This window comes from Heterodontus francisci, chromosome 19 (genome assembly GCF_036365525.1).
Source record: "Heterodontus francisci isolate sHetFra1 chromosome 19, sHetFra1.hap1, whole genome shotgun sequence".
NCBI lineage: Eukaryota > Metazoa > Chordata > Chondrichthyes > Heterodontiformes > Heterodontidae > Heterodontus > Heterodontus francisci.
The window spans coordinates 67,648,142-67,664,531 of NC_090389.1; the positions used below are offsets into that span (position 1 = coordinate 67,648,142).

Here is a 16,390-nt window from a genome sequence, read left to right on the forward strand (position 1 = left end):
GCCTCTGCCACAATGTAAAATTCCAGCCACTATTCTTACTTTAATCATTTCTAAATTTTCACCTATAAATGAGTTTAGTGTTTGCTAGTGTCTATCCTCCAATTGCAAACATCATTAACATCGGCAAACACAAGTGTAGGACATAACTTGTGTAGGGCGGCACAGTGGCGCAGTGGTTAGCACTGCAGCCTCACAGCTCCAGCGACCCAGGTTCAATTCTGGGTACTGCCTGTGCAGGGTTTACAAGTTCTCCCTGTGTATGCGTGGGTTTTCACCGGGTGCTCCGGTTTCCTCCCACAGCCAAAGACTTGCAGGTTGATAGGTAAATTGGCCATTATAAATTGCTCCTAGTATAGGTAGGTGGTAGGGGAATATAGGGACAGGTGGGGATGTGGTAGGAATATGGGATTAGTGTAGGATTAGTATAAATGGGTGGTTGATGGTCGGCACAGACTCAGTGGGCCGAAGGGCCTGTTTCAGTGCTGTATCTCTAAATATAAAATATAAGTGGGTCATATTTAGTGGGTCACAGCCTTGGTTGGAATAGATGGAGTGAAAACCCCCAAGTATTTTGCAGTGCTTCATATCCATATGTGTAAACACAAGTTTCTCTCAAAGTAACCACCATTTCTTTGGAAAATGCTATTTGGTCATGTTCAAACAGCTACACTCTTTCACTGAAATCTTGAAAGATGCAGCTCAGCATTCTCATTAATCTTCCAATACAGGGTCTTTCTGAAGCGATACTAAGACAACAGACTCCAGTTAAATGAACTGGTGCTGGGTATAATATCTTCTGTATCAAGATCTGCTATTTTTGTTTTTAGAACACCCTCAGGCACTGTCTCAAACTGTAAAATGCATTTGCCTATGTAACAACAATCACTGCACCTCAAAAGTTATTCATTGTCTAAGGCTGTTGAGGCATTTTACCCTGATAAAGGAATCAAACAAGACCAAATATTATTATTCCAGAAAGCCCTGAGTCTCTGCAATCCTCTCCTGATATTTCTCCTTCTATTTGCCCCAATACAACTGAACTCTAATAGGTAGATGCACTTTGTTACCAAATTACCATATAGTCTTTGGGATAACTTGTATGGGTTAGTGCTCCTGGCATGGAGTCTCCTTCAATGGGAGGGCAGGTTGGACAACTGGAAATAGAGATCAGTACACCGAATTACAGCAGAGCAACAAGGCAAAGTCTGGCCCTGTATGTACATTTGCTTTAAAAAAAAAAGTGCTGCATGTGCACAGCTTTGGTATATTGTATGGCATCTTCCACCTTGCTGCATTAAAATTAATTTACATTGATTAATGTTGAAAGGGCAATGTTGTATGTCTCATGCATGTCTCATATGATATGTGTGAATTAACCATAGGGCACTTCATTCTATCTGTGTCTTCAGTTGGAGCCCTACTAATGATCTTCAGAGTTGTGTGCTAGCTTTGTGTGTCACAGTGTGAGCCCAAGAAACTGTTTTGTGATGCGTAACTGACTGCTGCCATCTGAAACAGTGGGCGGTATACATTTTCCAATTGTGTCTTTCCAATCCATGATCAACTTAAAAGGTCATGATAGACAGTTATGGCAGTTTCTAAAAATGGTGCTACTCAGACAGTTGTGAGCTTCAAACCCAATTAAAACTAGATGTGTGTACAGGTGATACAGTGACTCCAGCGCTTTGTTACAGATCGGTAATGCAGGTCTCTAAGCCTGATTTTGAGTTCCCAATCTCGACTGTGCTGTCAAGGAATGGCACTGAAAAGAGGCTGGGCATTGCAGCAAAAGGAAGAAAATATCAGAGGGTTCATCAGCCAGGCTTTTCCTGCACAACAGCAAGTAGCCAGAAGAAGATCGGTACTGACAAAAACCTGGTAACAAAATGCCTGTCCAGCCTTAACATGGATAATAGTGTTTGGTACAGAGAAACCTATAAAAGCTGCAAGGTTTTCTTCTTAATTAAAAAAAAGTTGTGATAAGACTTTGTTCTCTACCAAAGTTGTCTCAGGAATTAGAGCTTCTGCATAAATCTTGCAAACTGGCAGCAAATTAATTTTATATCAACACTGAGGCCAGAGAGAGGTTTCACAGAGAACAATCCTCTTCGCTCTCCCCACCCTACCCCAAAGACCCCTCAGCACCTGTGTTACGAAGAGGTGAGAAAGGTGTCCAGGGGTCCATCTCAGCCTTCACCTGGTCTTACCGTAATAGGGTTCAATTATAAACACACCGTGTTTTTAGCTCCCCCTGGGTGAATCCTTGTTCACCACTTTCTAATTATAAGGCAAAGAAATCAGCACAAACAGGCTTTCTTAGGTTTAAAGACGAAAAGTAGAAATTTATTAAACTTAAACTCTCATTTGATTAACGCCTATGGATACATGATGTGCCCACGCTAGCATGCATACGCGATACACACATGCAAATAGAGACAGAAAAGAGCAGAAGATAAATAAAGTGAAACGTTTGAGGCAATATCTGAAGAGTTTTTGTTACAGTTCTTCAAGCCCACTGTAAAGTCCTTGATTGTAGGTAGATACATTGCTTTTCATTGGGCCCAGTATGCTTCTTAAACCTTGTTTGCTGTAGGAGACTTTTCTCTCTTGGGGTTCATGTGTCTTCAGTGGATTCAGAGGCTTGTGAGAAAGAGATGGGAGCAGACAGGAGAGATCTTCTCAATCCAGGAGCAAACAGACACTCTGAGTTCAAACTGTTTGTACAATTCAGAAAAGCCCAGGTTGACCAGCAGGTTAGTCATGTGACTAACTGGTCTGATCACGTCTTGGATTGTATCACCTTAGCAGTCTCTGGAATGCTTCTCTTACGCACAATACCTGGTGATCAAGGTCCATTGTGGGTTGAATATATCAGGGAATGGTCCTTTGTCCTTCCAATCACTGTCTGTTAATATGCAAATATCTTTTCCATCCACAGCTGATCTGTTTAACAAGTCCTTTCTTCATTCCAGTAACAGTTTAAAATCAATGTTCATGGCAAAATTAATGTGCCTCATTCTTGGCAGATGGGGGCCTAGCATGACAATCTGTTTAAGTACAATACCAACTTAAGTCCATTGGTTCAACTCCTGTTCATTGAATTTTATTTTGTCCTTGTTCAGACCATACCTTATACTTTGCTAACACACAGTTATCTGCTGTCAATGTCTCATTAATTCTTTAATTAATCTCCCAGATTAGACTCAATTAACAGTATTGACAATGTAAAATATTTTCACTTTAACACCAAAACAGAATATTTTTACCACTGTCAAAAGTACAGAGGAAATCCTGTGATAGAAATTCTTCATTTCTAATAGGACATCAAATGTGTGTTGGTAAACAATGTATTCACTTATCAGGAACTGATCGTGAAATTAGTCTTTTGGGATTAAAAACAGTAAATTGCTTCAAGTTATAGAAACTATTATGAATTGTGCATTTTGGTCATAGGATCTAACTCTCAATCCAACTTATTTATCATGACAAATCACTGATCAGTGAACTTTACTCACAGAAATGGGGTTCCTGAACTTTACAAATATGGGGCCTGCTCACCATTCCATTCATTACTGCTGTTGACTGAAGGTGAGGATTGAGATATAATAGTTGTAATTAGTGTTCCTACCTGAGGATCTGACAGGCGTGAGATATCCGGATAAAGGTAAAACTTTATTCCCTCTACAGCTCCGGGAAGAGTCACTCCTCGAATCAATAAAACCAGCAGCATCAGGTAGGGGAATGTTGCTGTTACATACACCACCTAGGAACAAAGGATCCAAACCATCAGCTCTGCCTTTGTACTATTCTCCAACAAAAGGATAATAATTAGCATTACCTGGTAAATGTTATATACTGTGCATTATCAACAATCAATATCAAAATCACAGTTTTTATTCAAACAAAGCCTGGCAGTTGGCTGCCAGTCACCATAAACTGGTGCATTCTCCATGGCAATGCCTCGACCAATCAGAGTTCACTTGCCAACCAATCAGCACTCTCTTCTCAGAGAATAAAGTTGTTGTTTTCCCTTACATTGGTTATTCTTGCGGATTGTTCTGATGAGTGCAAGACAAAAAGCTTCGACAACATGTCTCTATTTTCAGCAATACTCAAGTTTTTATTATCTTTTAAAAATTTAACTTTACATAATTCATGCATTAAAAATGATAAATAGGGTAACAAGATGCACAATTCTATCATTTGTCCAATGTAATTCCATTACCTTTCAGAAATGCAAGGAAATACTTAGTCAAATTACAATTATAAAGTGAATATGTACATTTTTCAAAGCAAGATTCCTATTTCAGCTAAAAATGAGAGTTCCTACATCATCCATATTTAAGGGACTACTTATATAATCACGTTGGGAAAAAAAACATTTTCAAAGCCTTTCCCACCAGTAACAGTCTTTTAATTATGGAAAAACATTTCTCATTTACCCACTTTTCATTAAAAGAGGATTTTTACCGCTTAAGAGTGAATTGGGAAAATCTTCCTTCCATAGATGACTTTTGGACTTTGGAAAGCTTTATCACAGGAAGTAGTTGAGGCAGAGGCCATTGCATTATTTTTAAGGGGAAGTCTGGTAAATATTTGAAGCCAAGGAAGATACCAGGCTGTGGGAGAGAGCAGGGCAAGGGGGATTAGTTTTGGATTGCTCTAAGAAAGAGCTGGCACATATACGATGAATCAGAAGGCTGTGCAGTAAATTGCTGTAGTTCTATGAATAGGAAATGACATAAAATACAAATGGGGTGAGATCACACTGTCTGATATGAACTTATTGGTGTTGCATTTGAAATTACTGTGGCCACTTTTTAACAAAGGTGCTAATTTGTTTTAAACTGTTGGGTTAATGCACAAAGGAATTTCTTATATATACATTAATGCATTGGTATGCTAATATCACAGTGTGATTTCACCCAGGAGATAGCAATATGTTGCAAAAGGGAATGCACAATTAGGTCAATTTTCCCTGCCTTCACCTGGCATTAATGGAGCAGTAATGGCCTCAAAATAGCATTGGCAGTCTTACCACCCTGTTAACACCAACAATCTGTCCAGCTCCAATTTGAAAGGGGCCGACTGGTAGGTGTTCAAAGTGCCCACCTGGAAACCAAGCCCCTATTACTGAAATAGAACCGAGATTGCTATTTTTTGTCAGCACCGGTGACCAATTTAATGGGCAATGGAACTGAAGAAGCCCATAACAGGTTAAGTGTTGAAGTGCTCCCTGGGGCCTCCAAAAATAATCCAGGTCACTGCCACCCCAGGACCTCCCACCCTTCACGATCATGACCACACATCCTCCCCCTCGTACCCTGCAACATAACTTGCTGACAGCCACCTGTTTGATGCCCAGCAAATTTAAATTAGGCTGATGGCCAGTAACTGTTGGTTTCTTCCGATCAATAGCCCATAAGTTATATTCAGCCCCAAAAGGTTTGATTTTGCAAAAGTGTGCAATCGGTGGGGAGCATTACAGAGGACTGCACTTATCAAAAAGTTGTAAGCACACATTGCTAACAATTTCCAACCATTATAGATAGAAAATTATGGGGAACACATCCCTAGTGTTCCAGTATACACAGCTCACAGGCAAAGCTTCCCCCATTAGTACACATTCATAAAAATGTCCCTGAAAGCTTAACATTGTGAAAACATACATTGAAGCAAACTTGCATACAATGGCAATGGCTAAACCAGTATTGAATAAGTACTCAACTATAAGAATGTGGTAGTGCCACTGTAGGAACTAGAGAAATCACAATAAAAAAGTGGTAATATTAGAATAATCCTGTACATAAATATCCAGGGTAATGTATGACATGCCACATTCTACATTAAACTAAAAGTGAAAAGACGTGTTGGGTGTTTTTTTTCTACTCAGCAAAGTGAAAGTTGTCAGCGTTAGAGAGGGAACACGTCTGGCACCCAGTGCAAGCATAAGTCAGTTCCAGGTTATGTGTAGCAAAGATCAGCTGCACAGCAAAGCTGTCTATGTGCTGAATTTTCTTGGATGGCTCATGATCCTGACATCAGAATGAATTCTGGTTCGGGAACCTGGAACTGACTGTCGGGACTGTGGACGCAATATTCCCAGAGGCAGCCAGTTAAGAAGCCACCTCCAGGAGCCCCATCAAATTACGGACAGCAACTTGGTTCCAGCGTCGGGAGGTCCAAACAGTGCACTTGCAGCCCAGTACAGCCAGCAGCCCACAGCCAGGAGAGCCATGGGAGTGGAGGGAAAACCCCTCCACAGGATTGGTTTTGGCCATGACTGCGGGCTTTCATTTTGGTGGATCCTTCACTGAGGCATGGAGCCTCTTGCTCTGATGGACCCTGGCCTGCCGCCGGGAGGCCACCTCCGAGGAGCTTCTGGACTCAGCAATCAGTGGGAGCCGTTCTGACATGGGGAATATCCCGGTGTAGTCATCAATTTGCCATCAACTGGGCCCTTAATGGCCCTAATTGGCTCCTGACTGTTGCTCGGTGGGTAACCACTGCCACACTGACCCTGCTTTGGCAAGATCGTTTGGAAGTGGGTTGGCTGTCCAATGAGCTATTTTCTAATTTACCTCCCTGTCTCACCTCCTAATCCATCCCTGTAGGACCGGGAAAACTCAGCCCTATGTCTCCAAATGTGTTTTAACCTCCAACTTCAACAGACATTGGCTGCACCATTATACTGACAAAATAACGTCATCTGAACACACGGTATTCTTATTGTGCAAATCGGTCAACAATTTTCAGCAAGGAAGAGATATGCCGTGAATTGCAAATCGGCACAAATTGTAGGTTGATAATGCATCACTCCACTGTTAGCTTTGCAAAAATGGCATTTTGCCCTTAATTTCCCTGCGCTTTTCAGGAAGTTGTTGCATTTGAACATTAATTGTCCATTAAACTCATTACAGAAAGTCAAGTCTACTAATTAACAGAGTAAGTCTCCTTTTAATAACATGATAATTGTTAATAACTACCGACCAACTTCTCTTGCCCAAAAAGTAAGCAATTAGAAATGTGGAGTCTCATTCCTTCAGATCGTGAATGAACTTAGGAGATTTGAAAAATGTCAAATGTTAAATTTTATCTTTTATTTTTTTTTTACTTCTCCTTTCTGTCCCAATTTCATAGAAATTTAGAATCATAGAGGACATTTGGCTCATCATGCTGTGCCATTTCTCTCTTATTTAATCCAACATTTCTTTCCCTCTTTATTTCTCTTTTTGTATCTGATTTGACATTCAATTCACCCACTTCGATTCCCCCCTCCTTCTCAGTCCTTGCTCCATTTATTTCTGAATTCTTTAATCTCATTGGTTAAGGAGATACCTTTTTTGTCCCATTGTTCACTAAGGTCCCAGATGACTTGTTGCCCTCACTGTGCTGTTAACAGCTCACACTCCCAGCAACTTTCTGGTCTCAAAATATTTTCAAGCCTAAATGTGTAAGAACAAGTCTAATGGGACAAGCTCCAGCAAAATCTGGCCCCTTTTGAATTTTCACACCAGACATATTTAGAACTTCTATGTGAGAGACTGATGATTAAGTGCTAATTAGTGCAAAAGTTTGGGCAGTTTGAGTTGTTACTTGGGGTTTCTTGGATTTCAATCGTGACTCATGTCACTGAAGAAAATCAAGCAGTGTGTCAAACCAACTTCACCCCTCACATTCTAGCCTCCACTCACCAGAGCAGTCTGGAGTAGGGCTCAAACCCATCATCATCAGACTCAGAGAAGAATGCTAACACTAAGCTAAAGGCTCACACCCCATAGAGAAAAATATCATAAGCAAAATAAATACAATGAACTGGGAAAACAATACATTCAAAAAGATATTTATAAAGGGAATCTGTAATTCTCTAATTTACATCAAAGTTGATTGTATCAGGCACTTCTGATAAATGTTATTCATACATTTGTTCCTTTTAAGACTTGTGCATTTAAAGCCAAAATCCACATTTTTTAAAATCAATTATCATTAATTATAGAATTATTTTATGGTTCACTATATTCTACTGATTATACTTTATAACTTTCAGTTTTTAAAATGTAAGAATAATCACCTCTGTAAATATTATTCAAAATAAAATATTTCCCAGTAGTTAAGTTAGTCAAGATCTTTACATACACTTCAGTATTTAGATACTGCATCTTCAGTAATGACTTTCCAATGTTTTTCTACAATTAAATGTCTCAGTGCTATTAATATCTTTAAACATTTTTCAATATTTATGAAGTTCTTCACGATCTCTATCTTTTCTTTCTTCTTGCAAAATACTGCCTCTGTATTACCTTATCTCCAAATTTGGAAAGTATACTATCTCGTTGTCAAACCCCTTTGTAAATATTTCAAATGTTGAAAATTTTACGAGCCTGCAAGTCATCTGGGCCTGAGAAGTGATATTTTCACATTAATACAGGCAGTCATATACAAGTATAACTAGTTTTCTTCACACAGACTAAATAGTTGGCATAAATCTGGATAATATTTCCTGTTGTTCCTAACCTTTTAAATTCTGAATGCAGCTTGAAAAATACACACGATATGCAACATATTAAAGTTACCCGGTCCAGATTGTATGCATTCCAGCACACTCAAGAGGTTCCTGGAACGTATCTACACAATCCTTTGCAGGACCGGTTCAGGTGGCTGTTAAAAAAGCAAATGGGGTCCTTGGCTTTATTAATAGAGGCATAATACAGTGCAAAAGCAAGGAGGTTATGTTGAATCTTTATAAAACACTGGTTAGGCCTCAGCTGGAGCATTGTGTTCAATTCTGGCCACCACGTTTTAAGAAGGATGTCAAGGCCTTGGAGAAGGCACAAAGGAGGTTTATTAGAATCGCACCAGGGATGAGGGACTTAAGTTATATGAAGAGACTGAAGAAGCTGTGGTTGATCTCCTTAGGTTAAGATGAGATTTGATAAAGGTGTTCAAAATCATGAAAGGTTTTGATAAAGTAAGTAAGGACAAACTGTCTCCAGTGGCAGAAGGATTGGTAACCAAAGGACACAGATTTAAGCTAATTACCAGAAGAACCAAAGGTGCTATGGGGAAATATTGTTTTACACAGCAGCATGTTGGAATGTACTGCCTGAAAGGGTGGTGGAAGCAGATTCAATAGGAACATTCAAAGGAGAATTGGACAAATACTTGGAGGTTAAAAAAATTACAGGACGAAGGGGGAAGAGCAGACAGTGGGATTAATTGGATAGCTCTGCCAAAGAGCTGGCACATGCACAAATGGCCTCCTTCTGTCCTGTATAATTCCAAGATTTTATGGTTCTAGGGTGGAGAGGGAACAGCAGAGGCATTGACCATAATTTTCCTAAAGTATTTGGAAATGGAAATTTGCTAAAGGACTGCAGAGTGGCAAATGTTCAAGGAGAAAGGGGTAAACCTGGAAATTATAAGCCAGTGAATCTTACCTCATTTATTGGGAAATGTCTAGAGTCCATAATACAGAATGAAATTAGTGAACATTTAGAAAAAGCATGGGTAGGAATACTATACCACATATGGCTATTCTTTCTTTCTTTTGGGCCTCCTTATCTCGAGAGACAATGGATACGCGCCTGGAGGTGGTCAGTGGTTTGTGAAGCAGCGCCTGGAGTGGCTATAAAGGCCAATTCTGGAGTGACTCTCTAGCAGAGCAAGACTACACCTTCTTCTGGCAGGGCAGGGATCCTGAAGAACCAAGACAGCATGGAGTGGGCTTCGCCATCAGAAACTCCTTGCTCAGCATGATAGAGCCTCCCTCAAATGGCTCGGAACGCATACTGTCCATCCGACTGCTCACCACCTCTGGTCCAGTACACCTACTCAGCATCTATGCTCCAACACTCTGTTCCGCACCTGAAGCTAAAGACCAGTTCTATGAACAACTCCATAACATCATTAGCAGCATCCCCAACACCGAACACCTATTCCTGCTGGGGGACTTTAATGCCAGGGTTGGGGCCGACCATGACTCATGGCCCTCCTGCCTTGGGCGCTATGGCGTTGGAAGGATGAATGAGAACGGGCAGAGACTGCTTGAGTTGTGTACCTATCATAACCTCTGCATCACCAACTCGTTCTTTCACACTAAACCCTGTCACCAGGTTTCATGGAGGCACCCAAGATCACGTCGTTGGCACCAGCTAGACCTCATTGTCACAAGGCGAGCCGCCTTAAACAGTGTTCAAATCACACGCAGCTTCCACAGTGCGGACTGCGACACCGACCACTCCCTGGTGTGCAGCAAGGTTAGACTCAGACCAAAGAAGTTGCATCATTCCAAGCAGAAGGGCCACCCGCGCATCAACACGAGCAGAATTTCTCACCCACAGCTGTTACAAAAATTTCTAAATTCACTTGTAACAGCCCTTCAAAACACTCCCACAGGGGATGCTGAGACCAAGTGGGCCCACATCAGAGACGCCATCTATGAGTCAGCTTTGACCACCTACGGCAAAAGTGCGAAGAGAAATGCAGACTGGTTTCAATCTCATAATGAAGAGCTGGAACCTGTCATAGCCGCTAAGCGCATTGCACTTTTGAACTACAAGAAAGCCCCCAGCGATTTAACATCCGCAGCACTTAAAGCAGCCAGAAGTACTGCACAAAGAACAGCTAGGCGTTGCGCAAACGACTACTGGCAACACCTATGCAGTCATATTCAGCTGGCCTCAGACACCGGAAACATCAGAGGAATGTATGATGGCATGAAGAGAGCTCTTGGGCCAACCATCAAGAAGATCACCCCCCTCAAATCTAAATCAGGGGACATAATCACTGACCAACGCAAACAGATGGACCGCTGGGTTGAGCACTACCTAGAACTGTACTCCAGGGAGAATGCTGTCACTGAGACTGCCCTCAATGCAGCCCAGCCTCTACCAGTCATGGATGAGCTGGACATACAGCCAACCAAATCGGAACTCAGTGATGCCATTGATTCCCTAGCCAGCGGAAAAGCCCCTGGGAAGGACAGCATATGGCTATTAAGCTATGGAGATTAATATCATTTTAAAGGGAATTATTTTAAGTATTTTAAAAGGAATAAATAAAAGGATACAAGGGAATGGGATTACAATAGATAATTTCAGTTGAACAAGTAGCACTGGCATAGGCAAAGGAACATAGGTGCAAAGTGCCCTCCTTTTGTACTACAGTTTTTATGAGTTCGATTTAGGAACATAGGATCAGAGGAAATAGGAGCAGGAGTAGGCCATTCAGCCCATTGAGCCTGCTCTGCCATTCAATTAGATCATGGCTGATCATCTATCTCTACGCCATTTTTCCCCACTTTTCTCCATATCCCTTGATGTCATTAGTATCCAGATATCTATCGATTTCTGACTTGAATATGCTCAATGATTGAGCTTCCACAGCCCTCTGGGGTACAGAATTCCAAAGATTCACCAACCTCTGAGTAAAGAAATTCCTCCTCATCTCAGTCTTAAATGGCCTGCCCCTTATTCTGAGACTGTGTCCCCTGGTTCGGGACTCAACAGCCAGAGGAAACATCCTAACCACATCTACCTTGTCACGCCTTGTAAGAATTTTGTAAGTTTCAATTAGATCACCTCTCATTCTTCGAAACTCTAGAGTATAGAGGCCCAGGTTCTGCAATCTTTCCTCATAAGATAATCTCACCATCCCAGGGATTATTAGTTTAGTTTAGTTTAGAGATACAGCACTGAAACAGGCCCTTCGGCCCACCGAGTCTGTGCCGACCATCAACCACCCATTTATACTAATCCTACACTAATCCCATATTCCTATCACATCCCCACCTGTCCCTATATATTTCCCTACCACCTACCTATACTAGGGGCAATTTATAATGGCCAATTAACCTATCAACCTGCAAGTCTTTGGCATGTGGGAGGAAACCGGAGCACCCGGAGGAAACCCACGCAGACACAGGGAGAACTTGCAAACTCCGCACAGGCAGTACCCAGAATCGAACCCGGGTCCCTGGAGCTGTGAGGCTGCGGTGCTAACCACTGCGCCACTGTGCCGCCCCATCTCCATTGCACTCCCTCTATGGCAAGTATATCCTTTCTTATATAAGGAGACCAAAATTGCACACAATACTCCAGGATGGTCTCACCAAGGCTTTATAAAATTGCAGCAAGACATCTTTACTGCTGTACTCAAATCCCCTTGCAATGAAGGCCAAAATACCATTTGCCTTCCCAATTGCTTGTTGCACCTAAGTCTCGAACCAGGCTTTTAGTGACTCATGAACAAGGACACCCAGGTCCCTTTGGATATCAACACTTCCCAACCTCTCACCATTTAAGAAATACTCTGCCTTTCGATTTTTTTCTGCCAAAGTGGATCACTTCACACTTATTCACATTATGTTCCAACTGCCATGTTCATGACCATTCACTTAGCCTGTCCAAATACCCTTGAAGCCTCCTTGCATCCTTCTCAACTTACATTCCCACCTAGTTTTGTGTCATCAGCAAATTTGGAAATATCACAATTTGGTCCCCACATCCAAATCATTTGAACTACATTAGTGTTTTCAGCACATTTCTATAACTAATCTAAAACAGAGTTTGAGAGATATAAGCTTGGTTAGGCAGGGGCTATGTTGTTTGGGGGAATATACTCACTTTGCTGTTAAAGCCTTCTCCAGCAGCTATTTACGTTGTGTCGCCTTCACAGTGGAGAGCACGACACAGCTAGTGCAGTGAAATTCCAGGTTTCTTATCTGCGAATTGCTTGCTGAGACAATGCAAGCATTTGGTGGTCTTCCAGCGCAAAGAGTTGTCCACCACCGAATGTTGCAGACTGGCACATTCCAAGGTCCAGGACTACGTGCTGAGGGACGCACTAAAGCTTGGGGCAGCCGCAGCAAAGGCTCAATGGGGAAAGACCACAGTGTAAGGTTCCCCCACCAAGCTGGACTGAGGGGCTGGATCCATGGGAAACCCCTCGAACTGCATCGTTAATATTCTCAATTGCTGTAAATGTAAAACTGTAATTGACATGACAATTGTGAAACGGAAGGGTTGGGAAGAAACTCATGACAGTATTGAAGGAAACTGATCTCCCTTGCAATGTTTGTATTTTTTGGTGCTGTTTGGAAACTGTTTGGCAATGTAATTTTTACAGATTTTTATGAATAAAGTATATTTTGGAAATAAAAAAAATAAATTTGGAGCTACTGAAACAGGAAATGCAAGAAAGGAAAGCTGTCCTGAATGGTACAGGAAAGCATATTCCTCCAAAGCATACAGGAGATAGCAGACAGAATAGATCTTCTTGGTGTGACTCTGAGAAACTGCATACAGGTCAGAAAGGACACAGCTGACTGAAAGAAAGCTGCCAAGGTACAGCTAAATAGCTGTCACTGCCAAGCAGCAACTGCAAGTCTGTATGCCACAAGGTGTTATCTAATGACCTGTAACTTACTTACTGCTGCAGCATCCTAAGTGTTGATACAAGGTCAGCTACAAGGAGTAATTTGGAACTCAAACTTGGTCATACTAAAATCTTAAAAGGGTTTGACATAAGAAATCTTGGTGAGACATCATAACTGCATGAAACATGATTACCTATGGGCAGACAGGGTGGGCCGCAGTATGTCACTGTCTCTGCTTCCTAAACGCAACCTCTGAGGATTAGTTCTCCATTTGCAAGACTAGATAGCACATACTAGAAGGGAACAGAAGGGCCCAGGAAATGCACGTCGTAGAATCCACTCAAAGAGATCACCCTGGATCTGATTTGGCATGAGAGCATCAAGGAAAAGGAGGGTGTAGACAGAGCACTTCCCCAACCCAACTCTGCTTTTGACATGTTTTACCCCTCTACTCCTGTACTGGCATACACAGCCACAAAAAAAAATCATGGTAACTTCTGTAGACAATCCTGCTCTGGAGGCAGTTTTCTTCCAGGCCCGAGGGGCTATACGGCCTGCTCCTGTTCCTATTCTTATATTCTTTTATAAGCAGGACATGCAATCAAGGAAGAAGCTGAGCTGGTTCTGCAGGCAGCAGGTGCCACCTGCATTTGCTCCTGTACACTGAGATTTATGTATCGCCACAGTCTGTACCTTCTGGGATGTGGTGGAGTTGCGCTGTTGCTTGCGAAAGTTACTATTGCATAGCAAGAGCTGCTTGAGGTGTTTCTTGGAGCCAGCATTATGACATATAGTCCTTCACGCTATTGTAGGCCTGGAACAACAATATCAGCACTGCCAATGTCCCCAAGAAAGTCAGCACTGCACTACAACCTGAGGTGCTCTCACTAACTTTAGCAAGCAACAGCGCAACTCCACCACATCCCAGAAGGTACTGTCTGTGGCAATACATGAATCTCAGTGTACAGGAGCAAATGCAGGTGGCACCTGCTGCCTGCAGAACCAGCTCAGCTTCTTCCTTGATTGCAGGTCCTGCTTACAAAAAAATGTAAGAATAGGAACAGGAGCAGGCCGTATAGCCCCTCGAGCCTGGAAGAAGATTGCTTCTGGACAGAATAGTCTACAGAAGTTAATTGATTCAGTCTAAAATATCCTGCAAGGTATGGCTAAGAGTGCGGAGATTCCATCTGGACATTGCAGCCATGGATGAGCAGATAAACAATGACCCCCTAACCTGCATTTTAAATAGTCTGTGAACTGAGCATACAACCTGTTGAAAAACCATGGCGCTCAACGAAGGGATGAAGCATGAGACTCACAACCCTGGGAATTGTTGCTCTCCATTACACTATTTTTTAAATTATTCATTCTTGGGATACAGGCATTGTTAATAAGACCTGCATTTATTGCCCCATCTCTGCTTGCCCTTGAGAAGGTGGTGATGAGCCTTCTTAGTTTAGTTTATGTTGAGAGATACAGTACTGAAACAGGCCCTTCAGCCCACCGAGTCTGTGCCGACCATCAACCACCCATTTATACTAATCCTACACTAATTCCATATTCCTACCACATCCCCACCTGTCCTTATATTTCCCTACCACCTACCTATACTAGGGGCAATTGCTAATGGCCAATTTACCTACCTATACCTGCAAGTCTTTGGCATGTGGGAGGAAACCGGAGCACCCGGAGGAAACCCACGCAGACACAGGGAGAACTTGCAAACTCCACACAGGCAGTACCCAGAATTGAACCCGGGTTGCTGGAGCTGTGAGGCTGCGGTGCTAACCACTGCGCCACTGTGCTGCGAGAATCATGGACTGCATTATTGTGGATGATGTCAGCTCCTTGGGTGTTTTTGCAGCCATAGCCATCCATGCAAGTGGATTACACTCCTGACCTGTGCCTTGTCAGTGGTGGAGAGGCTTTGGGGAATCACTTGCTGCAGAATACTTAGCACCAGGCCTCTTCTAGTAGCCGCGCCAATTATGTGGTTGGCTCAGCTGAATGTCTGGTCAAGCAAGTTTATAGCGTTAACGTGTTGTACTAACAGCCCATGCAAGACTATGTAACAAGTTTAATGTAATGCTATTATATACATTGCTTTAAAAAAGTTATTAAATATTCCATGCTCTTTTTTTAAAGTATTATTTCTTACTTCTTTTTAGTTAGTCTTCAACACTCTACTCCTCTTCCTCCTCTAATACTGCAGGTGTAATGCTACATCTATGACACCGTGCTATATTTATGAATAGATATATTTGCACAGGGCACTCTGTCTAAGCCCCTCTCTATGTAACGAGAACAGCAAATGAACTATTCAAAGGGAAATAAGCTCAGGACGGTGGTCTGTTCTGTGAACTCCAGCCTGATTTGTTTTTGGTGACTCTCATTTTTTTAGAGCTGATTGTACAATTTCAAGGAATCTACACAAAATCTACAAATGATGCTGCCATGATATAATCGATCCCATGTTCCATCAAACTGGCCCTATCCCAGCTGTTTTGCTAGCATTGCACACTAATTGTTAATATACCACAGTGGCATGATAAAATCACCCACAAAATACATAAACATCATTTTGAAGTCTATGTTTTTTTAAAGAAAATTTGGCAGATAAGGATCAGGTAAGGATTGACATCCTGCTTATTCATCTCGTTGAGATTTATTATTGTAAGACGTGAGCTCTGGAACTCCAAGGGAAGGGTCAGCAACAGTTATTATACAAGGAAAGGGAACCCAAGAAGTAACCAAAGCCAGGCAGAAATGTATAATATACCAGGCTGGAAACCATAGCCTGTGCATTCATGACTGAGGGAGAGCTAGCTGGACATCATGAGGCCCCCTTAATAATTTTTCATCATGATTTTCTGCCAATGCCAGAAGGGTTATCTTAATTGTAAAAGCCCCACATTCCACCAAACGGGCCCTGTCTCAATTGTTTTGCTAGTGTTGCATATTAATTGACTTGAGGATCAGAGGAATTACTACCCATTCCTGATTATTCTGATTGCA

At 42.0% G+C, this 16,390-nt stretch overlaps 1 protein-coding gene across 2 annotated transcripts in view; it reads right to left on the reverse strand.

The window, feature by feature from the left end:
- slc6a11b (solute carrier family 6 member 11b) overlaps positions 1-16,390 on the reverse strand; it is a 213,659-nt gene that overhangs the window by 147,339 nt on the left and 49,930 nt on the right. For both annotated transcript variants that reach the window (XM_068051852.1, XM_068051853.1), the window contains one exon: positions 3,629-3,763. In XM_068051852.1, coding sequence (XP_067907953.1) covers positions 3,629-3,763 — 135 coding nt within the window. The remainder of the gene's footprint in view (positions 1-3,628; positions 3,764-16,390) is intronic.